The sequence below is a fragment of the Patagioenas fasciata genome, chromosome 2 (genome assembly GCF_037038585.1).
Source record: "Patagioenas fasciata isolate bPatFas1 chromosome 2, bPatFas1.hap1, whole genome shotgun sequence".
In the NCBI taxonomy this organism is placed as follows: domain Eukaryota; kingdom Metazoa; phylum Chordata; class Aves; order Columbiformes; family Columbidae; genus Patagioenas; species Patagioenas fasciata.
This window is the reverse complement of record NC_092521.1, coordinates 128969413-128995060: the sequence shown is the minus strand read 5'-3', so window position 1 is coordinate 128995060 and position 25648 is coordinate 128969413. Positions and strand designations below refer to the sequence as shown.

The 25648-nt window shown below is 38.7% G+C and overlaps 1 protein-coding gene across 4 annotated transcripts in view; it reads left to right on the top strand.

Annotated features, from left to right (window-relative positions):
• LOC136098030 (ubiquitin-conjugating enzyme E2 E2) overlaps positions 1-25648 on the top strand; it is a 208639-nt gene that overhangs the window by 162414 nt on the left and 20577 nt on the right. For all 4 annotated transcript variants that reach the window (XM_071804955.1, XM_065831054.2, XM_065831053.2 and 1 more), the window contains 2 exons: positions 7872-8004; positions 22096-22243. In XM_071804955.1, coding sequence (XP_071661056.1) covers positions 7872-8004; positions 22096-22243 — 281 coding nt within the window. The remainder of the gene's footprint in view (positions 1-7871; positions 8005-22095; positions 22244-25648) is intronic.

Genomic DNA, 25648 nt, shown 5'->3' with positions numbered 1-25648 from the left:
TTACAGCTGTTGTGGGCAAGGGGAAATGTTGTGAAATTGAAAAGTCGTTGTGTTTTGAAAAATAAATGGCAGTCTTGGAAAACAAAAACCTCAAGGAAAAGCAAATCAGGAATAACATGGAAATAGTATCACTTGCCAAGTTGCAAGGTTGGAGGTCATAGCAGAACGTCCCAGGACAGTCTTTATATTTTTTTCGTGGTGTTTTTCATTCATAGTCACTTGCGTTTTCCTCTTGTGCTAAAGTATGGCTACAAATCATGCTTGATATAATTTACCATAGAGGCAAATCAGGCTGATAAATATTTTCTCTTTTTTAAACTATACAGTCTGTTTCTGGTGGTGATAAAAGAGCTCGAACTACAGTTAGTGGTATTACTTTAGAAGAAAAAGAAACAAAAGATGTGGCAAAAGGGAATCGAGCCCATAGATGTGTAATAGGAGGCAAATGATTGTTTCCGGCACCGAACAAGGAAAACCTTCTGTGAAGGGTTTTATGTAATTTTGTTCAGCTGAACAAAGTGGAGAATACTTAACAAAATTGCCATTTTTAAAATCTCATTGTGAATACTCAGCATGCTGTGATCATACACTGTGTAATGGTGTTTGCAATGAATAAATTGCTGTAGATACTATAATATAAATAACTATTTTGTGCATTAAGAAGCAGTTTTCTTCATGATGGTTTCTGTCTCAGGAATGCTCTGAAGACAGGACTTTAGAGAATAAAACCTTCAAAGTTCTCTCTGAATAACACCAGTCTGCTAAAGCACCAGGATACTTCTAATAATTTTTAGGGATATTATTTAGAAGTGAATAATAAAATCAATAAGTGATATTAGGTTTGGTCTTAATCTATTTGTTGTTTTTACTGTGGCCAAAACTTATTAATTTTTAAATGCAACATGGTTTCAGTGGCTTCAGCCAATAAGTTTTAATGGCTCCAGTGACAGGCAGGCAGAGAAAGTTAATCAGAAATTAAAAAAAAAGGATTTGTCTCATACAGACTTTGGGCACACTGACCGGGTGTGCTGCGGGTTTGCTGCAAGAAAGTGGCGGGAAGGCCCAAAGTTAAACAGCATGTTGTTTTGGGTGATAAATGGACCTCTAGAAACATCTTGCTAAAACTCAAGAAGATTCACAGTGAAAAGATGCCATACCATACTGAATTCAATCGCTCTCTATAAGCATAAGAAGCAATATCTGGTGTTGTGCTGTAATATGTTGGGGCTCCTGTGACAGCTCATTGGGATAGGTTTTCCTAGGTATTCTTCCAGTCGCATTTACCACAAACATATTGGTTCCAAAGTGTAGATGAAAATTGTAACTGGCTTCAATAAAAAGCACATGATAAAGGCAGGATATAAACACTTTGAAAGAACTGTAGCATGGGTTAGAAAAATGTCTTAATATCCTCCTCCTGTTACTGCTTGCCTAAAACTATTTTTTTTAAGGTTTCTTACATAAAGATGGTCTCAATCAGAAAACTGGAAGAACTGGAAGGAAGTCTGATCCAAATTTTACAGCTGAATTATGTTGCAGTAATGGAAACTAAGTGGTGTAAGGGATTTGTCTGAAGTTTCACTTTCTGCCAAAGCCTTACTGAGTGACAAGTGGCCCAGTCACTTCACCCTTGGTTTCCATTATGAATAATTAAGTCTAATGAGAGATACCTACCCAAAAATCATGCTTACCTCATTTGATTATATTGATATTCCAACATATGTAAGACATAAATTCCCAGTAATATTGCAGGGTGACAAAAAACCCTGGATCTACTGTAGGCCCAAATTTGAGTGTTAGATCATGGAAAGCCAAGCTTTTTCACTACATATAGCATCTAGTTAAAGTAAAAATGAACAACTCTTTAAAAATGTGTAAATCTTGTTAATTTTTAGAGTAATTCAGATTGCTTGGGCATAAAATTTAGTGCTAAAAAATTCTAGCCTTGGTCTACCTAATAAGTATTAAGAACCACTTTTTGCACGGTATAGATGAAGGAATTGAGATGAGAATAAATAATGAAAAAAAAAAAAAAATCCCTAGGCGTTTTCAGCAGATTTTCAGGAAAAATAAATGAAGAAAATGTTATACAGTCCAAAAGTACAAATTTGGGGAGAGTTTATTTCTTGATGAGTGTTTGAGTCATCAATATTATAGCCGAACTAAGCACTTATCTCTAATTCTGAAGGGGTTTATTCCTTTAATTGTTCTTTGATTTTACTGCTTGGAGACCAGTCTGCTAATTTTATTCATAGCAGAGGTGCTATTAACCATACAACTGTGCCCATTGCCACAGGCAGTCTCAGTGCTCGCTGCTCTCTCTTTGTTTTTCTTTTGTAGAAAGATATTCCTTTGGCTGCTGTGGCAACTGTTTATTACACACATTTATAAAAGTACCTCCTGATATCACTGTAGCATCTGGGCAGGCAGCTGTGACTCCCTTCCCTACGCCACTGTTGCTGCAGCACCCGTGCTGCTTGCGCCTCATTTTCTACATCTCAGAAGAAGGGTAGCAGGGAAAGAAAGAAACAAAATGAGTAACTGCTGTACTGTAATAAAATCCCCTCTGCACCATTTTCCACCCCCTCTTCTTTTCTGGAGAAAGATGAAAAATAGCAGGATGTGTTGATGGCTGTTGATGAGAGAAAAAGAAAGGGGATGTTAGTGGACATGGAATCTGCATGTACCTCCTGAAGGGAGGAAGGATCCGCTGTGATGGAGCAATGAATTATCACCATACAGAGAGAGGGAGTGGGAGAGACACCACCCTCAAGCAGAACATAGAAAATACAGGTTCTACAAAGGAGAATTGTCAGTAACAAGGGAAAAGAGTGAAGGCTCAAGAGATGGTGGATGAGGTGGCCTTCCAGAATGGAGAAGAGAGAGAACTGGGAGAAGAGCAGAAGAAATTCAGCAGATACCTGGTGTTGCTGGCACTGCCTGTAAACTTCTGTCCCAGAAGCCTTCACCAAGGGCAGCTAGAGGCAGGATCTGCTCCAGATGAGCAAGAAACAGGATTGCAAGAAAAAGTGTTGTATGTCTTAAAAATTGAGATAATTCTGTGGTGAGCTTCCCTCCTCAGAGGGAAATCTCTTCAATAGTAAACTCAAGGCTCTGTGTAATAAAAGGAAAGCAAGGGAAAGAGACTTGACTGTATCTCTTTTCTTTCAGCTGTCAGATGTTACCGAAGATAGTTGAGAGGGTCTGCATCTTCCATGGACTGCACCTAGAGCAGGGGAACCGCAGTTCTGATGTGTGTTTCTGTGTGCTAAGGCAATTCAGATTAGTTAATAAGAATGAATCGCCATAGACAATGCCATGGAAAGCTAGTTCATGGACAACATTAGTATAATAACCTGGTCCTGCTTTATTATGCTTTGCTATAAAGGATGAGGGTAAAAATGAACTTACCCAGTCCAGAAGAATCTCCCAATTCCTTTCTGAGTCCTAAGGAATGGGAAGACCTCCCAGCCATCTCGCTTTCCTGTTTTATTTGGCCTGATGACTTCCCCACACACATCATTAGCATGTCAGTACTAGTTACAATTCCTTTTCTTACTTCTTTGTTTTGTGCTCTAGCCTTGCCTTTCCCTTCTGTTAAAGAGTACAGTTACACTTTAAAAGTGGATACCAGCAAGATTCAGATACCAAGAATGGAAGACATTGAACTAGTCCCTGTTTTCTACAGTATAAGGTTATGCTGTTTCATAAAACAAACTGCATCAAAAACATAAGTTAGATTAGAAAATAATAATATTATTTTGACTAATTTATTCCATACAACATGTTTCCTGTGTTTCTACTGTTTTGAGTTATTCTCTGGAAATTGAGTGAATTTGTATGCAGATCACAGCTCTGATAAAACTAAAAATCAACTGTAATTGCATAACTTCTCCAGATAGGTTTTCATCTGGTATGTCTCATAGATGCTGTTGTTTTCATACAACTCTCCTAATACATCATTTGAAATTTAATATTTCATGATATACTAAATGCAGGGAAAGCTTGGTGTTTATAATGGATTGTACTGGACAAGCAGTTTTCAGCAGCACTACTTTCAAGTGACTGCCTGACTAAAACATGTTGAGGGAATAGAAAATACTCAGTGCGTTAAGCATATTTAAAGCAAAATGAATTCAGTTATAGTAGCATTTAAAGTATTTTGCTACTAACTGTAACTGATGTGCATACATCTCACCTGCAAGCATGTATGTGGCATGCAGTGGCAGAACTAAAATAGATAAGGAGAGGCAAAGGAGAGTGAAATACAAAGACCATTTTACCTGTTTTGACTCCTTTGTCCTGAATTTCATACAACCATACTGATATTCTGGACAGGGACAGAGGCTGGTTCCATGTCCACCCACCCCAGCTCTTCCAGGGAGCAAAGCTTCCCCAGCGAGTAAACCAGGCGATATTGTGAGCAGTGTCTCATCAGCTACAAGAGAATAATGACAGCAGAAAGCTTGCTCTTGACAAACCGTTGATAACGTAAGGTCGCCAGGGTCTTTATGCTCAGCTGCGCCTCCTCAGTCCTACATTACCAATTACACCTGGGAGAAAACACTGGAAATGTTGGGAGTGCCAGCTCTGGGGTCACACTGCTGGCTTCTCACTGGGCTTCTCCATTGCCTCATCCTGTGGGTTTGCTGGGCTTGGAGCACCACAGCTCAAACTGGGAGGCTGCACTGCCAGTCTGACAGCAGACCTGTCCTTCTCCTGACCACGTCATCCTTATAGTTCAGACACTTCCACCTGGAGCAGCCCAAGCCATCGTTATTTCTCCCCTGAAGATGATAGATTTAGCAGTGGGTGAGCAGGAGGCAGCATGCGTATGCTCTGGCCCTGGGTCAGTGGAGTTCAAGACAGATTTAGTCTGCCCTTTGCCAAGCGGATGCACATCTGAATCTCTCCTTCCAAAGATAACAGAACTTCAGGCACTGAGATGTTTGGTTTCCTTTCTTTGAGATCTGTGGTTTGGTTGCCAGTAACATTAATAGAGCTGGAATATAAATCATACTGAATGTAAAACACTCAGGCTTCAGTGTGCCGGGCAGATATCCATGTGGAGAGGAGGGCAATTAAATCCTCTTGCATTATAAACCTTATAGAATAAGGATCTGGCTGAGGTCTTGCACATATGGGAGTTTTCTCTAGTGGAGCCTGATGAGTCGTTGCTCTTGCTGCCAATAACGTGGATAAATAAAAGGCTTACAATTAGGAAATAAGGAAAACAAAGATATAACACCTGTCAAACTTTTTGTATAATTAATGTGCAAGTTAAAAAAAAAATGTTGTGCTTGTGCATGCTATTGCCTTTCATACCAGCTGTTGCCTGTGCGCATGGATCGGTATTTTACACCGGCTGAACGGCCTTGCTGCCAGCAAGCACTCGAACAGACAACATCAATAAAAGCAGTCTTCCCACACTCCATACAATTCAAGCTATTCTTCAAATTAATAATAATACTTAATAAAGCTTCATCTCTTATTTGCAAAGAAAACCTTCAATTAATGTTAATCAGCATCCTCAGAATGTGATCAGGCTGGGCTTGTAGCTGGACGTGCCGAAACAGTTCAACTGGCAGATGGAGCATTTTCCAACTATTCTAATTAATGACTGCTCATTTCAAATGTTAATGCAATTAAATAAATAGGAAAAACAAATAAAAATAATATAAATTATGAAAGTGCGACCATCAGAGAGACTTTTGATCAAAAATGTGAGCCTCACTCAAACCTGAAAAGAGCCCAACCATCCCCTCCTGGCTAAATAAGGTCTCATGAAGACAGGGCTTGCTTTTGTTACTTGCTATTTCCAACCATTTCTGTGGGATCGACATTTGGATCACTTCCATTTTAACCTACTGGCATCAACTGAATCCTTGCTTCTCCAAGTATTAAAACACTTTTCTGCAGAAAAGGAGGAAGGGTTTCCTTCACATATTATGGGCTTTTTTTCATGTAAGATTTAGACTGCCCCTGCTTCTTGCCTTTTCTGTTTGAACTAATTGCCTGATATTTTTTTTAAGGGTTTTAGTTTCTATGAACCTTGTATACCATAGCACTGATGTAGTTCCACATTCATTTGGGCTTATAAAGAGTTCAATTAGCCCCTTAATGCCTAGTTCAGTCACAATTAAACCTTCCCTGTTGACTCGGGAATGGTCTTTCTAAAGACAGTGGAGGTGGTTTTAATTATTCATTCTCTGGTTTGTTTCTTACAGCAGTCTCAGCTGTGCTTTATTATTCAAAGGTTAATGCAAACTGAGAACTGGGTAAATGAAATTTGTTTGGCAGCTAGCAACCTGATGTATTATAGACACTGTGAAATACGGATGGCAAGACTTCTGCTATTGTGACACTTAAAGAAACAGATTTTATCTTTAAAACAATTGCTAGTTTTGTTACAATGACCTATAGAAAATGGATGTTTCATAATGTTACAGTCTCTCTAACCCATTTTTGTTAAGAAAGCACATAGTTTAGAAAGCCAAGAAGCATTAACAGCTATTATAGAAAATTCATGTAGGTACCATGACTAATGAAGTACACCGCACACCACTAAGTCACACAGTTGTGTGCAGGGAATCATGCAGTCAGAAGTTTTAATGAAGGGAGCCCAAGGAATTTGAGGTGAAAGCAGGTTTTATTAACTTTCGGTGAACAAAATGAATAGTTGAGCAGTGAACATGACATGATGTCATATAATAGTTGTATCCTTGGGTACATTGTGAGGCATGGGGCATAGCCAAGAGTTTTCATCTGTTCTACATGTGGGGTTACTTCACAAACCCCTGCCTGCTGTAGAAGTCTTTGTTGCAAACATAAGAAGAATTGTTTCACAAGAAATGTCTTAATAACACGTCAGTTATTTGAAATGCCTACCAGCACTGCCTTCCTCTGGAAAATATTAATCAGATACCTAGAAGTCCCCATACCAACTGATCCTAATTAAAATTCAAGTCCTGTATCAGCAACTGGTATCAGCAGGCTGCGAACCAAAAAGAAGTCTTCATACTCCTTAAGAGGCCATCCTGACTAAAATCTGTACTGCTGTGAACAAGCATTATGTTGTATGAAAGGAAGCTGTGTTGGCCCTTGGAAGAGTCATACTCAAGAACTTTTATTGGTTTTCAGTTTGATTTTTTCAGGAATTAACTATGTGGGTGAACGCTTTTTCTTGTTTCACATATAGCATAATGTTTTATGTATTTTAAATATTGTTTCAGTAGTGTGTTTTTAAATTAGGACTTTGACTTAACATAATCTAACAATTTAACCAACTTCTTGTTTATATTTTTTTGAAGATTGGTTAAGGATTGCAGAGTAAAGCAGTCTTCTGTGCTAGTGACTGTAGTCCCTAGGTTAGTAACTTAGAAGGTACAGCTGCAAGGTCATTTGTACCCTGCTCAGTCTTTAGTACAGCCTGTGCTGTATAATAATGTGTGTAATTACACTGCTACTGACTGATGAGGTAGGTGGATGAGGAGGTAGGTGAAAGTAGGATGGCTTGTGAAGCAAGGCAGTGAGAAGACATCTGAGCAAAGTCCCTGTATCCTTGCACTGTAAATACTTCACATCTGCCCACTAAAATATTTGAGATAAGGCAGTTGGGATTTTTTTTTGCGCTTATTTGAATAATTTATAATGTGATTTTAATACTTCATCCTGGCTGAATATATCACTTCGCTGACAGAGCTTAGGACACCAGTTACAATTTTATCCAGGACTAACTTAATGAATGTGATACACAATTTTAACTTGTACTGTTACTGCAAAACCAGTGGTACTGCTAGTAGACTATAAATGATGCAGTATATTCCTGATTGTATGTGGTTATTACGTTATATTTTTGTTTTCTATTTTAGTGCTGGACCCAAAGGAGACAACATTTATGAATGGAGGTCAACTATACTGGGGCCTCCAGGGTCTGTATATGAAGGTGGAGTTTTCTTCCTTGACATTACCTTTTCACCGGACTACCCTTTTAAACCACCTAAGGTTAGTAGGAGGATATTAAAAGTCTGACAGGAGTCCTCTCCTTGTGATATTTTTTAATGCGTATGTTGGTATATCATTGTAGGATGAAATATAAAACTTTCAAGGCAATAATGAATATTTAAACTGAGTATTTTGATGGAAAGAATTTAGATAACTGCCTAAAATTTGCCTGCATGTCACCAGTATAGCTGGATGGATATGGATTTATTTAGCAAGCAGTTGCATAATTTCCAGCAGTTATTTGTTTGATTTGGATTTGTTTCTAATACGAAAGCATCTATATTTGAATTGCACCCTTTAATAGCAGCTGAAGATGCTTTGTCTTGCCTTTTGACCCATATCATTCACCAGAGGTCTGTGGCAGTCTGACAAAAATGTGCAACTTTTGCACTACCCCATATAAATTACTTCTGCAGATGCAAGATATGGTATTGTTCATGAAGTTATAAGTGATTGCTTTACACCATTTTCTAGAAGAATTTGGAAACACACAACAAAGGCAAGAAACTGGAGTGAAAGACAGATATTTACAGAGTTCCTTGTGGATTAGTTTTCAATGCTGTCAATAATGACCCTAACCACAAACATAGAACTGTACCAGTAACATGAAGGTGGTAGAGCATTACCATGATTGAGTAGTCTTGGAATGTGAAACAGGAAAAATCTAGTGATTATGAAGACTGGAAAAACAGAAGTGGGATGAAACGCAGTAATTCAGAGTGTCATCAATAACCAATAGTCATAACTGCTGAGGGAGGGTGTCAAAATGAGGCTTTACAGGGCGATCACAGGCTTAGTACAAAACACCTGTTAAATGCATGTATGAAAAAGGCAAATACAGTCCTAAGATGCATCCTTTGGCATTGCCTGTAGAGATAAGGAATTACCAATGTCACATACAAGACACTTGTAAGACTTTATCTGGAAGACTGAGTGCAATTCTTAGCACACATGTTCACTAACAGGAACAGAAACTGGGAAAATTTACCCCGCAGGGCTGTTAATGCTGAAATAAATTGATAGGCCTGTCCTTTATGAAACAGAGTGAAAAGAGGTGAATTGTTCACCTTGCCAGTGTGGAAAGTGAGAGATTGGAACAGCTCACTGGGAGGAGCTGTGGGAGCAAAAATATTTACCCTCTTTCTGACACATTTGTGAAAGGGTTGTTGTGCCATGTTGGTCTATGCTAGAAAGGTGTTGTATTAAAAGAGGAAGGAGCTGACTCCTATTTGATTGTTGTGAGTACACTATTGAAAGAGGAATGTTTATAAACAGAATTTTAATGCCACAGTAGTAAAGTTTGTAGTAGTTAGCATGGATATTATCAGGAAAAGTTTTTTTTTTAAAAAAAAGAAGAATGAGAGATGTGAATTCAAAATACTTCCCGTTCTGTAAAGCAGACTTTCCTGGTGACCTAGAGATGAGTCAGCACAGCAGTGTTAGAAATGGTCCAACTTTGTTTCCCACTTTTAGTGTTCTGGTTTAAGGAAGCTTTGAGGTCCCTGACAAGTCTTACAGGGGCTGTACACCTCACTGACTGCACATTTTCTGATTTAGATAGCTATGATTGCACAGTGAAGAAAGAATTTGAAACGTCCTAACTTCTCCTTCAGTTAATTGAAGCTTTGGGCACACAGAGCTGGGTGATGCCCTGTTCTTTCTGCCTCCCTCCCAGCCCAGGCCAGTCCGAGACTTTCTACTTGCTAAACAAGGTCCATTTTATCAGACCCCTTTAGTTTGTTCATTTGCTGGGCTTAGTCTGTTTGTATTAGCTGTAATGCAAGGGTTACATTCAGTTCCTCAGCAAATTAAAATTAGACTATTTGGGGGATATCGACATATCCACTAAATGGATTTGTTGAGTATAAAATAGAGCTTGAAGTTATCTCTATGATCCAAACTTAATATGTAAAGAACTAAATGTGAAAGACAAGTTGAAGGGATATCTTTTGTCATTCTCTCTATTGAATCTGTCCTGAGGCAATATATGCAATATGCATCCTTTTAAAATAGAAGGTCCAGGTCTAGCTTGCTGTTTCACTATGAGGTGAAGACTTTTCCAATCCACTTTTAGTTGTGCTTGACAACTGTATTATTTTGGTACATGAGTAATGTAGCTGTGCATTGCTTATTCATGAAATATCAAGCAAAGAGCTGGTTCTTAACCTGCTCTGTAATAGATTTTTTTTTTGTCTGCCTTCATCTTGTTGCCAATTGTCATTGGAAGAAAAGTCTGCATATAAATCATATGAAAATGTACTCCGTGATAAAGAATGAGAGAGTTGATGATGCCATATTGTATTACTAAAAGGCCAGCATTTATGAAGAGAGAAATTGTTCTCTGTAAGAAAGTAATGACTACATGTGCATGAGACTAATGTCAGATGCAACCGATGATGTCGCTGGCGTGTTTTGTACACATGGATTCTTATTCTATTCACTTCAGCCATTGTTGTAAACGACCCCTATTTTCAGTCCTGCTGTAGGTCCTCTCAAACTGCTGGTATTTCGTTACAGCTGTTTTCCAGACCCTATGAAACTGATTCATAGGTAAAATAGTTTGGGAAATCCCTTGAAGAAAGCAGCATGGGAAGATGACTGCTTGTCATAAGGTAGCTGCTTCCAGCCAGTATTGTGGGGAAATGATGGTTAAACGTTATTCACGTGCTTATTTCTAGCAAAAGAAAGGTAGTGAGTACATGGAACAGAACATACGGCCTCACAGTATGATGCTGTCTGTGTCACTGGCTGTTGACATCTCTCCTACTTGAATCCAAGATTTGTGATATTTGGTGCTGTTGTCAAAATCATGGGTCCTAGGGTTATGGGAAGAGATCATCTTAGATTTTTTTTTCTAAGTATAGTTCCACTCCTTATGGCTCTGTCATCTTAAAAAATCTAGAGATAAAGTACAAGACTGTGGAATGTACCGAGAAAGAGATAAAATGTATTTCTGAGTGCTGGCAAGATTACCTCCCTGTAAGTACATAGCAGAAAAGGTCTAGTTCACATTTATCGCTATGATTGAATTCATACATTCCTCCTGAGATTTCCATGGGCCATTTTCATCCCCATTTTACTATGAAGTAAGGGAACATTTAAATGAGTACTGTCAAAATTGATCTTCCAAAAATGTGACCACAGGAGACCTGGGAAGAAACAGAAACTGTGTTTCCCAGATGCAATTACTTGACCCATCTTGAGGTTCCAAATGCAAATGCCCATGTCACATGACTTAGTTACTGTTAAAAGGCCTAATCCTAAGTGTTTTAAAATCTGCAGAAAGATTTCCACAATCCTTTTTCCTTATCTATTCTCAGATATTATGCACTCTGATATCGTGCATGTCTCTGTTGCATGTGGATGCTGGGAAGGGTAAAATAATTTTTAAAGTGAGAAAAATATATTGAAATAAATTTGGGGGACAAGTCTTTTATTTTTATTATTATAATTGAAATACGTATGTGGTGTTACCATTATTTGCTTTGTATTATACAAAGTTCTCAGTATTTTCTAAAGCATCAAGATTCCTTCTGTAAACATTGTTGATGCCTATTCTGATCACTGGGCACCCTGCTGCATATTGGAAAACATTATTAAAATAAAATTAAACATCTGAGAGAATATTTGCACACGAAGAAAAGATGTTTGACCTATATTGGGGTTTTTTTAACAAACGTATGAAGTAATTTTCATTTGTTCTTCTAGGTAGTTAAGCTGCTGTCTCACCTTATCTTTAGCACATAAAAGAAAGTGAATCACTAATTCATTCAGGTTTTATTTAAACAAAGGAAAAGTATCTATCCAAAACTTATATTTTTATGTATTTCTTCAGTTTTTACACCTTTGTAGCCTTCAACACCACATCCTCTAAAGATTTTTAAGATTTACCTCTGTTCATTACATCCTCTAATTACACTTTATGGTCCATTTCGTGTTCCTCATTTTGCATAGCCGAGCATCACTACCATCGGGTTTCCCCTTCAGTCTGCAATAACCAGTCTTTACCCTACAGCTCCACAGTTTTCTTTTTGTCTGTCCTTACCTGTCAATGTCTCTCTAAAGTAGGATCATAAGCATAATATCAAATTAAGTCATTCTTTACCAAAACAGACTATGATGTGTGGTAAGTCAGAGTATAATTTGCTCTTACAATATTAATTTTTTCCCTCTTTGAAGTCAGCCTATTTCAGTTTTTCAGCTTTGTCTCATGCCTTGGAACTGGACTGCAGACTTTCGGAGACAGAGGTCACTGACCCTTTCAGCTTTGCTTTCCTTTTAAATCAATGGCATTTGGCTTCACTCACAGCTGCAGCACACTCATGCAGAGGAGGGAGTTGTTCTTCCCCAAAAAAAGTTTATCTATGTGTCACTGATGCAAACTGAATAGGTGTGATGAAGGACCACCCCTGATTTATCTCTACAACCAGAGAACAGGATTTTTAGAACAGCTCATCTGAGGCCTGACAAATTAGCTTTGGCTTTCTGGGAGGCTCTAGTCAATTAAGAATATTTCCTTGCCTCCACTGTGAGGAAACTTCTGTAGCAGTGCAGAAATTAGCTGAACGCCCAGTTGGCTGAGTCAGCAAGAAAGCAGCAGCCCGCAGGATCACTGTTCTTTTTTCAGCTGCATCCCAAGTATCACACTGGTTTTATGAGATGCCAGGTGGGTGGATGGTATGGAACAGCCAAAGCAAGGCAGAGATATGGACGTGATCTCACCTTCTGCTAAAGGCCAGATGCTGCCAAGGCTTCAGTCTCAGTCACAAGATGAGGTTTCACTTCAGACCAGAAATACGGCATCTCCCTTGTAGTGCAGTGGGCTGAAGAACAGAGAAAGCTGTGCCCTGTTCAGAGAAGCCACTTAAAGAAATTAATGAAAATACTGAGATGGCCTGCCAAGCAAATAACTTTACATTTCTCCAGTGCCTTAATGACCCCTCAACGGTTTTTTAGAAATACCTTTGAGATTTCTTTTTCATTCTAACTATCTTACTTTCATCCTTAATAGATTCAGACAGTTTGCCCCTTGGCTTTAACAAAAGAGAGCTCTCTCTTGCTCTTTCTCTTTCATTAGGGTATTGAATGGGACATATAGCTATGCATAGATAGATGTACCTTGTGTGGGTGTGAGTCTATCTGTGGGTGTACATGTGTGTAGATATACATGTATATGAATAGGGGGGTATCACATTTAGTCAGCCTGATCTGACAAAAAGAATTTAAGCTCAATTTCTGTCCTTGGTCCACATATGAAATTGGTGAAATCCCCAAGTGTGCAAAATTTTGATCTGAGATCCTTTAACATTTAGCCATCACAACAAATTAATACTGCATCATTATGTACACTATAGTTATTGAAGGAATGAAAGTAATTTCATTATCCTGCATACTGTCCCTCCGGAGCAGGAAGCCTTGATGAATCAGGAAGCCATACCGTGGTTGTACAGGTGCTTGTAGAAAAATAATGCTCTTCAAGAGAACTCTACCCCCAGGAATTGTCACTGTAGAAGTGTCTGCATTTTTATCAAGAATAATCTTTATTAATAACTTCTACTCTCATATTTGATTGCGTTCAGTCTATTACAGTGTCAATTCAATTTAGCTGTAGCTGATACAATATGGATATATCTATCATTATCCTAGTACTCTGCTAGCTTTATTTTTGAATTTGAGTGATTTATAAAATCTCTTAATCCCAGCTCTACAATTAATCTTGCTGGGGACTTTAATCTCAGCTGACTGAAAAGTGGTTCGCAGGACTTGAAAGCTGCAAATGCTAAATCACCTCTAAATCAAAATTAAAATAACAGAAAACTTCGTTTCCTCCTTGTAAATCTCATATGTCTATCAACTGACTGACAAATTGTTCTCAGCATTTGAAAGCTTAGCTGTTTTAAATCAACTGCTTGACTGCAAGGAAGGTCTTTTTCCTTTGTAAATATAATGCACAGTGTCTATAGAATCTGATCTTAATGGCAACATTAAGTATCTCTTCAGTTTTTTATATGTAATTGTCATATAGCACTAATCTCTATACACTACATATCATTTTGTGGAATCCTTCTTCTGTGAGACAAACATTCTACCTATTTCATAAATTCAGCCTCATGTACTAGGGTAGTTCTTTTACTCTACTTTTTCATGCCTATTTTATATGTGATTGCTTGTTAAGGACACTTTTATCTGCAGTGTAATAGAAAAACAGTGTTTCAAGGAGTAGATGAGAAAAAATAAGCATTCCTTGGTATTACTAACCTCAGTTGTTAAAATGAACCTCACAAGGCAGAACCGCACCTTAACTTGTATATGTCACTATTGATTTGCATTTGAAGCTCTCAAAATAATAGTAAGTACAGCCTATTTGATCATGGCTATGTACCCTCTCTGTACCCCTGGTGCAGGCAGGGCTTCAACTGACCATCTCTTGACCGTTCCCAGATATTTGCATCATATGAACAGCCTTCACATGCGATGGTCTCCTGTCACTGTTATCCCTTACCTTCATTTGCCTCGTCATACTTCTCTCATAGCCTCTGTCACATCACGTCAGCTCTTAGTGCCATCCTGGGCTGCTCACAGCTTTTCCCAGCTGCCTCCTGCCCTCCCCATCCTCCTCATCCTCCTTGTTGTCTGGTGGTCCCTCGCCTGGCACATTCGCACCTCCATGCCTCCACCAGCCTCTTTGCTTTGCCTCCACACCCCCTTGTTCTTCACCCAGCATTGCTATTTACATCTCCTCACTGAGAGCAGCCCGTGGATCCCTCATCCATGACAATAAATGGAGATGACAGGCTTTCCCAGCGAGCAAAGACTTTGGGTGGCTGCAGGCAGAAACCAGATGCATGGGAGTTCTTTGAGAGGAAGAAATGGGCAACCTACCACCAGCAGACCGCTGTGAGAGCTGGCAGGGTCAGCCCAAGTCCTGATCTTCTTGGAGCACAAGAACTGCAGCCTGCTGTCCCCATGCTTGCACCATAGAATCATAGAATCACAGAATCACAGAATTATTCTGGTTGAAAGAGACTCTCAAGATCATCAAGTCCAGCCGCAACCTAACTCTAGCACTGAACCATATCCCTAAGAACCTTGTCTACCCACCTTTTAAACATCTCTAGGGATGGTGACTCCACCACTTCCCTTGGCAGCCTGTTCCAATGCCTGACAACCCTTTCTGTGAAGAATTTTTTCCTAATATCCAATCTGAACCTTCCCTGGTGCAACCTGAGGCCATTTCCTCTTGTCCTATCACTTGCTACTTGGGAGAAGAGACCAACACCCTCCGTGCGACAACCTCCTTTCAGGTGGTTGTAGACAGCGATAAGGTCTCCCCTCAGCATCCTTTTCTCCAGGCTAAACAGCTCCAGTTCCCTCAGCCGCTTCTCATCAGACTTGTGCTCCAGGCCCCTCACCAGCTTTGTCCCTCTGCAGTGGAACTCCATTCCTTCCATAGGTCCCATACCTTCAGGTGACACTAATCCTATAGGGAAGAATGCAGGGGTACAGGGCTTGGGACAGGTCAAACCCCAGTGGCTTCTGAAGAAACTTCAATGTCTCTCAAAATTACAGAATCAAAGAGACATAAAGTGAAGGATAGAGATGTAAGCAGATATATGTTAGACTGAGGAAAGGATCAATAACTATATTTTATTGCCAATAAGTGCAAAACTCACTTTTGATAGAAACAATACCTTGTAAATCTCTGAAGTACGTAATTCTGTCATATCACACATTTTACTACTGCATAAAAATGCATGTGATCTAAAACTGCATCATATTTCAGTGTTCTTTCTTGTCCTTTTTTACGCATATGTGTATATATGCAGGTGTGAGAGAAAGAATTTTATTTACAGTATTACTATAGAATGAGAGCAGATGGACTGATTGGGACAGAAATCTAGTGATTTGAGGTCAATCTGCCTAGAACTGCTCCTGTAGGGAACACCTAAATACCCAGAGGCTGTTAAAACTGAGTGACGAAGAAAAGCTGAAGTTTCTTTAAATGAAGTTTAGGACCTGAAGGTCCCGCTCACCAGCAGCCCTGTACCCACAGCCCCGTGCTTGCCACACCTGCTTCTGCCTTGATTCCCAGAGCACACCCGGGAGCTCCCTTCTTTCCAAAACTTCACAGAATTAGGAAAAACAGTAAAATGCCAGATGCTGCCTGTCACATGGTGATATACATTTTTTTCATGTAAAACAAAGATGGTGCGATGTACTAGGCCTGCTCACATCTAGGGCAGAAGTGTTGCATTGTGTTAAACCAAACATGAAGGAGCACTTTGGCAAACTCAGAGAGGTGTCTATGTAGGATGATATAGCCTGCATGCTTTAAACTAGGAAACGGAGGATTTATTTTATAAAAGTTAAATAGCCAGTAAATCTTAAAGTAATATTCCATATGGAATTACTAATTATAAGAAAGATTTTGCTGATTAAATTATAATCATTTTTAAAAACTCATATTTACTTTGTCAGAAAAAGCTTTTGATGCTTTGCATCTTATAATATCGTTTCTATTCTGAAGATCCCTAACCCAAATAGTAATCCATTTCCCTTGTCCACCGCTGCTCTTACCTTATTTTCAGAAAGCTTTGTACAGTTCACGATAACTTTTTATTTGCTTCTCAAGTACCTCAAAGATTATCAAGGTCCCTTTCTACATTTTCTGCTATTAAATCTGTGTGCAGAATGAGTATGTTTACATATTGTAGATGTTTAGTACTGCTGTGCTTATTCAATATTTTTTCCCTGTAGTGGGCTGTTCAGTGAGACAGTGTGAGTGGTTACTCAACTTCATAATTACCATTAATATAATGAATAATTACTCATATTGCACAGTTTCATTTTCAGTAATATTAAAGGCTAACTCATGAATGCTATTATATCCCTTTTAAATTGTTACCACTTCCAGCTAGCTGTGTCTCGCATGGTGCATTTTGCCACAGAAACCCAGAGCAGTTTGCATGTCAGACTTTTCTGCAGGTCAAGCAAAAGTAATTACAATTTATTATTTCCGGCTGATGCAGATGGCATATATTTTCCTTTGATAAAGTATAGTTATTCTTTACCAACTAAAATTAATAAATTTTTTAAGAACTGTGTGAAGTTCATTTTTTGGCGTATACTTAAATCGTGCTCTTTAAGAGTGAGCATCATGTGGTCAGTCATTTATTATGCACTTTACATGATAATCCATTAAGTATCTGAATGAGTGTTCATGTGCATGCTTCAAATCTGTAGTTACAAACCAGAGGCTTGTAAAGGCTCTTGCATGAACGTTGTGTCACTCAGAGCTATAGATGTTTTTCATTGTTGTTCTAGAGTATTTTTCTGATATGAGTGAAGAGTGTAGGCTTGATCTTGGTTTTATTATTCTCTCTATTTGAGCAGACAAATCTATTGCTTATAAAGTCTGACAAACTGAGATGGGAACTACTTACTCCCTCCTGAGCTCCATGAACATCATCATAAAGGGCATCATAGTTTTTAATATATATATAACCTTTTCTGTATGCAGTACAACTTCTTCCACTTCAGGTAGTGCCACCACAGTTTTATTAAAATGAAATTCCGGGGGAATACTTGAGGAAGACAGAAGTTTCATTTCAGGCAGGCGTACAGGATTGCACCCTTGTAAGAAATGAAAGAACTTGAAAGGAACATTCCAAAACTGCAGGAATGAGAGCCCTGGGATCTCAGCCCTGCTACCAGTGTTGGCCGAGCAAAATGGGGTTGTTTCTGTTTATTCTCCTGTTGGCTCTGGGAATCTTTTGTCTCTCCGTAGGCTGTCACCAGGCTTCAGTGGGAGGAATGAGTAACAGGAGGTGGGGGTTTGAACCCACGCAAACCAAAGAAATCAATTCCTGAGCACACGCTGTAACCCCTTGCATGCTAATGTGCAGAACTGGAGAATAATTTCTTCCTCCTGATAGGTTTTTGAAGAGCATTACAACTGAATTCAGTGGAGTCTGATGTGTTTGTGGGACCAGCTCTTTCAAAGCTGCAGTGCCTTAGAATCATAGAACCATTTTGGTTGGAAAAGACCCTCAAAATCCTCGAGTCCAACCAATAACCTAACTCTGGCACTAAATCATGTCCCTGAGAACCTCATCTAAGCATCTTTTAAACACCTCCAGGGATGGTGACTCAACCACTTTCCTGGGTGGCCTGTTCCAATGCTTGACAACCCTTTCTGTGAAGAAGTTTCTTCCTAATATTGTCTAATTTCCTAATATTGTGCATTCGCACTCCTGTCTCTGAATCTCACAGTGCAAGTTAATCAAATCACACACATGGACAGCAACACCACAGTGGCTCCTTGGGTTTAGACCTAACATGGGGATATTAGGTGCAAAATAGAGATTGTGAGTGATTTTAGGACTACAGCATCCTGGGAAACCAGTGTTCAGAATCACTCTGAGATCCAGGAGAGATTTGTCTTGCCTACAACCAGTTGTCTCAAACCACACAGCTGAAATCCATCTTAATTTACTCTTCCCAGGTTTTATAAACAATCTTTTTTTCAGTCCTAAAACTTATTTGATGAACAGCCAGCCATAGCTTTACATGTACTTCTTTTCTCTCTAATAATTTTTTCTCCCCCTTTTAAAAAGATAATCTCATTTTCTTCTTAGAGACTATATAAAGAGGGCTTTATTTGTTTAATTCTGTTTTACAGTACTCAGAAGGGTTTGGCATTCAGCAGTAGATAAACAGATGAGTTTATTATTGTTTGCTTGCAAAACTGATTGAATATAAACTCCTTATAATTATCTTTCAAAAGCTTGTTTATAGTACTCTTACAGTTTTCAGAAATTAGTCCCATTTTTCCTTATTTCCCATAATTCACATTTTTCTGATCTGCACCTTTATTCCACAAAAAAATAGATAACCTCTTAAAACTGCAGAATCAAAGAGAGTAAACCCATAGAGAACACTTATTGTTCAAAGAAAAAAAAAATGACTCCTTTATCATTCAATTGTCTGAGGATAATTCCTATCCACCCACACACTCCCTTGAGCCCCTGTGTGGGATTGCTTAGGTGTTTTTATTAGCGGATAAATAGAATTAGAGTTCAGCCTTTATAGGAACCATTTAGGTGGCATCAAAGGTAAAAATATGACCGCAATAAAGAAAATGTAGTTCCCCTGGAATGGTGTTTTCACTTGGTTTCTCTCTACACATATGACAGGAACGACCCTGCCTACATTTAAAATGTGTAAACACAACATCCAGGAAGTTGCATGTCAGCATTTCCCACATTAGCTGCAATTTGAGGCAGTACCTGGCCGAGGAAAGTGGTGTGTCATCCCAGGTGTACTGGGTGCTGCTTTAGGAGAACACCCTTACCTACCACCATCAGTCCACTGTGCCCAGCATATTAAGGCTGTCATTAATACAGCTTCTTTTTAAATTCTGAAAGCTTTGATTTTTTTTGTCATTAAAATGTCTCTGTGTACTTAGGCAGGCATTTTAAAGTGGACTGGTATGTTTGGCAAGTTGGTGACATATTTGTCAATGATAAGCAGCAGCAAGCCTTATCTTGTGAGTGGGCACCTTCCACAGTGCCATGGCTTTAACATGTGCTCGTGGTGAAAAAATGCTATATTTTGGGTTAAAGTATTGCTAAGAATAGCCTTCCAACTCCAAATGGGTGTATTCCCACCTATGTTTATCCACCAGACAGCCTAAGATGGCAATGGAGCATTGAAGAGCTTATGAAAGACATGAACCACCTCCATCCATCCTGGTTGCTCTCTGAATCCTGCCAAATCCCCAGTGTCCCCACTTCAATGATTCAAACGCAGCTAAGTCCGAGGAACGTGTGGTGACGTGTCTGTCTTCTCAGCTGCTGGCAAAACAGTTACATGTTAAATTACAGACTCAAATTGATGGCCTTCTCTTAAGCAGTTTGCAGCACAGTCTGAGCCATCTATAAATAATTTAAAGAGTATAATTTAATCTGTGCAATGGATTCAGTGTGTTTCCCCTACATTTGGTGAGACCACATATATCTTACTACTCGGTGTATTCAGAAGTCCTCCAATTTTTCATCACAGACGCATAGGAAAGCACCTTTGTTCAGGAAAAATAATTAATCAAAAACTTTATTCCAACAATGTACTGAGAAGTAAACATTCAGTACTTAAAATTAAGCAGATGCTAAAGTGTTTGCCTGAGTCATGGGACATCCTGCTGGGACACATTCCCTGATTCATTTGTATTCTCAAGTATTAGAGTGCCTGGAGTTAATCTATCTGGTGACTTAATGATTAACACTGGCCTACAATTCACAGGATGCTCTTCCACGCCAACTCCCTTTGTGGATACTTTTGACATGCAGTTTGTGCGAGATACTTTATCATATCTGTATTTGTAAACTTCCTTGTTCAAAATAGTGTCCCTTTGTAGGCGAAAATTTAATTTTATCATTAAATACTATTTTCTTGATCTTGCAGAAAACTTCCTTCACTCCAAATGCTGAATGTGTTTGGACTCCTAATGAGGGAAAAAAATACATCATCTGGCTGTAGTGCTTAGATAAATTCAGCTCATTATGACAGAAATATTTTGAATTCTCATAAAAGTTCTTGAAATGAAGCACTTAGGCTAGAAAACAATAAATGAAACCGCAACTGTAGGGGAAAAAGAGGAAAGGCAGACTATTAAATTCTCCTGTTGATTGGCAATACCTTTAGACATAGATGCATTTAAAAACTGATGAACTTGCTTTGTTGGAACTTTGTTACAGAACACAGTGGTGCATGACACCAGGCTCCAAAAGTGCTTCCTAGATTTATGTGGAAAAGTACTTGCGAAGAAAAGTACTTCTTGTTGAATGCAGTGTTTTAATACCAGAAATCTACTGCTACTTCTGTTCATTGTTTTGCCAAAGCTGCTTGATTTAATCCAAAGGGGCAAAATTTTGTTTAGTGTTTTGGAGAATGATTTTTTTTTTTTAATACAAGTAAAACAGATACTGTGTTATTTCTCTTGTATCTTCTCTTCTGCTTATTGATAAGTGAACTGATCTCAGTCTCACTGAAATCACTGAGATTTCTGATACTGAAAAAAATCAGAGCAGGAGCACGCCTGTCATCAGTTTCCATTACTCTCCAGGGTTATTGCTGATGAGATAGACCACTGAAATTGTACATCTTAATTTCAGATGTTATGGATGTGTCATTAAAACCATCTGGTTTGATTTGTCACTTGGATAGAGCTGATAGAGAAATTAGTCCTTGATGGAGACCCCCAAGAGGCTGTTTTTTATATTGTCCCTTCCTATCTGGTAGCTCCAGTATTCATTCTGAACTACAAAGTCGACTTCCATAGCTGAAATTCTTTTAAAATAGAAGGCCTAAATCTTTGACTTGATGAAGAAGCACATCATTTTAGGCTAAAAGAAGTGTTCTTCTCCTCGGTTTGGTACATACAGGATCGCCTGGGAGACAATATAAAATGGATAGAGAAATCCTCAAAATTAACTACAAAAGAGCAAAAGGTTTTTCACAAGCAATTCAACTGTAACTTAAAATTTGGAAAGAAAAGCATCTTATTTGAGCAGCCTTTATCAAAAATATGTCACTTTACTTTTTCCAGGATTCACTGATGGGATGCCTCCACTTTTTTTTTTTTTTTTTCCAGCTTAATCTGTTGGGTCAAATGGTGAACAGATGAAGACAGCGGAAGAATCTGTCTTCTTCTGCATCCCTTCAAAGCATCAAGTACCTGTGGGCCAGAGTTATGAACGTTGTCCAGATCATGGGCTGGAATAGCTTTTTATGGTCCCATACAAAAATAATGAGATTGATGAGACCAAGGCAAAAGGAAGCTTGGGAAACCTGTCCCATTTTCTCCTTGCACAAACCAGTTCCACCGCTGGCCAAAGGTGGAAGTGGCAGACTTTATTTTGTTTATTTTCTTATGAATACGCGTATCTCACCCAGTCTTTAACTGACAGTAGCAAAGTGCTGTTATTTCAATCAGGAAACCAGAACATTAGTTCATATAGTTTTTTAATTGCCTAATAGTTGTGTAATTACTGGATTGAACACCATTGTACTGAGACACGCTGTCTTTTCTAGGTAACATTCCGGACGAGAATCTACCACTGTAATATTAACAGCCAAGGCGTCATCTGCCTGGACATTTTAAAAGACAACTGGAGCCCAGCATTAACCATTTCTAAAGTTCTTCTCTCCATCTGCTCCCTCCTCACAGACTGCAACCCGGGTAAGACCAATTAACTTTCACATTCGCGTTCATTCACAGTTCACATTCAACTGGATACTAGGACGTGGTCAGTGCACTGTTTTACTGCTATCTACTAAAAAAGACATAAATGTAAATTTTAAATTCCATTATTTAAATTAAGACATAGTATAGAAAGTAAGCAGGATTTCAGGAGGTTAAGTTCATTTTTAGTACTTGAGAATAAAAATATTTTTATTCAAAAAGTGTAATCAGTAGAGAATACCTTGTAGTAGGCACTAATTTGGATATTACAACTAGGATATTAGTACGAAGAAATACTAATAAGTTAATAAATATTGAAAATGAAACCTTTCATTTAAATATGCTGATCATATGGTCTCTGAAAAGAATATTAATAGTACTGACAATGATAGATGTCTAACACAGACTCTACAAATAATGAAAATTAATTTAAATTAGGTTTATTCAATATCCTGGACAGCCAGTATGAGTATTCAAAGCAAGCTGTCATTCTTATTAAGTAGCATAGCACTTAACCTCTTCCCTCAGCTATTTTAGATTTGTTTTCTGCCATTGACCACTAGATCTGTAATTTCCACTTTCTCTTACCCTATTTACCAGTGAATGATTCTGACTATATCCTTGGAAAATTGTAGTATATAGAAATTAATAAGGAGTCATTAAAGAAAAATTAAGTGATCTATCTACACATTGTGAGGGTTGTTGCTGGTTTATTTTTTCATTATACACTTCAATTTTCTTTTTTAATTTGCCATCTAGCTATTAAACCTTTAGGTTTCCTGTTTTTAAACTTTTCTCAACCAAAGGGCTAAAAACTGCTTTGCAAACGGCGGAATGTGAGATTGTGTAATCAGGGGCTGAGTCAAAAGCTGTAATAGAAGACTGAATTATTTCAAAGCTCAAAATAAGGTGAAAGTGGGCAATAATGCAATTTACTCAGTTTATTTTCATGTGAGTTTGTTGCTGTATGTAGCATTAAAATCCATGGCGTTCCTTCCAGCTAAGGGTGGAGTAGCCCTCTGTTACCATTTCAGGCACATTTATTTCAGGTGTGGGCTGGATGCTCTCTGCTTGTGACTCTGGAAGACTGACTTCTGCTAGCGTCTACCCCAAAATCTGTGTAGGTGCCTGTAGGAAATGAATTGGACTGGTGGTAGAAGTGTAGAGAAAAGCAACTGAGTATTTGCTTATGTGTCTTAGAGACCAGATAAGGGGCTAGAGACACCGCAAAGCTGCATTGGGACTGAGAAACTGGCAATAAGTTTGCGCTCATTCGCGGTCACCTCTCTGTGGAGGGATACAGGCTGCTTGAACACTGGCCACTTGCCAGTGGTGTTTTGAAATTTAGAAATTTACTACCTCTGCCCTTTTGATCTTTTTCTTTCCCTCAGACTATTTTACAGATCCTGTCAAGCCACAGTTTTAGCTGAGCAAGTGTGTAAGAGGAACACTGACAACAGTTGCCCATAATATACTATCACATTCACCAAGCTATACTGAAAATGGAAGGTTACTCTTTTCTTCTGTTTATTTCAGTTAGTAGCCTTAAGCATTGTTGTGCCTATAGCAAATAAAACAATTTAATGATGTTTCATTTTCAAACATTCTCTTTAATTACAAAGTAGTTTTGGATTTTGTTACTGCGTCATGTTAAAATTTTTCTATGATTTTTTGAGGAATGAAGGCCATTTCTTAATTTGTGTTGTGAATTCCCCTCTTACAAGGAGCTGATGACAGGTGACTGTGAACTGCTGAATCATTTTTGCCTTCCTCTGAGATTGCCTGTTTAGTGTTATATACCTTTTATATTAAAAAGTGAACTTTGAGTGTTAGTGATGTACAACAGGGGGCTTGCAAAAACTTAAAAGCTCTTACTTTTCAGCATATTGCCCAATATGCTACAGCTTGTTCTGGTCGTACTGCCTGTCTCATTATTTTTTATGAAATGTTATCGGTAATAAGTTATTGGTTCCATGCCATCCAGATTGAACATGATAGATAGATAGATAGATAGATAGATAGATAGATAGATAGATAGATAGATAGATAGATCACTGAGATACATATCACTGAGATATATCACATATATATACTTGAATATATGTACAGAAACACACAGATATGTTTTTTCCTCTCTGTCAGCTGGATTAAGCTTTCTGATCCCTCAGTCCTCTCTTCATCTACCTAGTCTGCCACTTTCTAAAGGCAGAATCCCAACAGAGCTCTCGATTTGATAAGCAACTTTGAACTCTTTGTTCACCATTCATCAGCCAGAAGCCGATCAGGTCAAATGGAAAGGCAACACTGAATCTCCCACAAACATAAACACTTGGGATGGGAGAGTTTTCCACCCCCAGACTCTCTGAAGGGAAAAATCAAGTATCAGTTACCTCCTAGTCTTACATTTATGCAAATCTTCATTAGAACAACAAATAACAGTAAGAATGGCAGCTAATTAACCCTCAGTCACACACAGTGATTAAACAGAGCTGGAGCACAGCTGCAGCTTCATTGGCAAGCGCTGCTATTCTTCTGCAGCAGGCTGAGCAAATGAAAAGAGGTATTTGCTCCTGCCGCTCCTGTCATTCACACAGTAATCTGCAAAAGCCATGGAGAGAGTCTCTTTCCTCCCTGGTTATACATCACTGCCCTTTGTTCCCTATCACTCCAGGCAGGAGTGAGTTTGTCCTTTTTAAACAACTAATACTATCCTTTACTCATAAGCTGTCTCAGACCCTTCAGTCCTGATTATTATTAATTGTCTCTATTTTGCTTGGCAGTATCAGCCAGTAAACTGCATTAATGAAATGTCTGAATTTTGTAACAGCTGGCCGACTTTTTCGTTGGGGGAAGGGGTGCTGTAGCATTTGTGTATGAGTGAACATGTGTGAATTATCTGGGAGTGCTAGAGCGCCAACTGGAATGGTATCAGAGAGATGGGAAAGATGATAGGATACACTAGCATTCAATCCAGGGATTCGTATTTTCCTTTAAATTGGCACTCTGGGGCATAGCACACATCTCCTGAAAAGCTGGGAGGGGGGCAATCCCGTAAATATTTTGGCATGTGCACAAGCAACCCTACAAAACCTGGTAGATAGAGTCATCTGAATGAACCCAAATATGTAAGTGCTTATACACTATGTGCTTGAGTGCTAAAATATTTACTTCCAGTGTTAGCTACTAGAGCTTGCCTACATGTGCAGCCAGTTATTTCAGAGTAACTCCCCTCTTTGAAAATGTTTTAAGTCACAGAAAACGGTCTTACTTGGAGTAAAAATCAACTGTACTTTATGTGTACAAGCAGAGCCTGAGGAGTGTAAATTCCCACACTGCCTTAATCCAAAAGAGCTTTCAAGTGTGGATGGTCCCTGAGGTTTTATATTTCTACTGAGCTTCAAG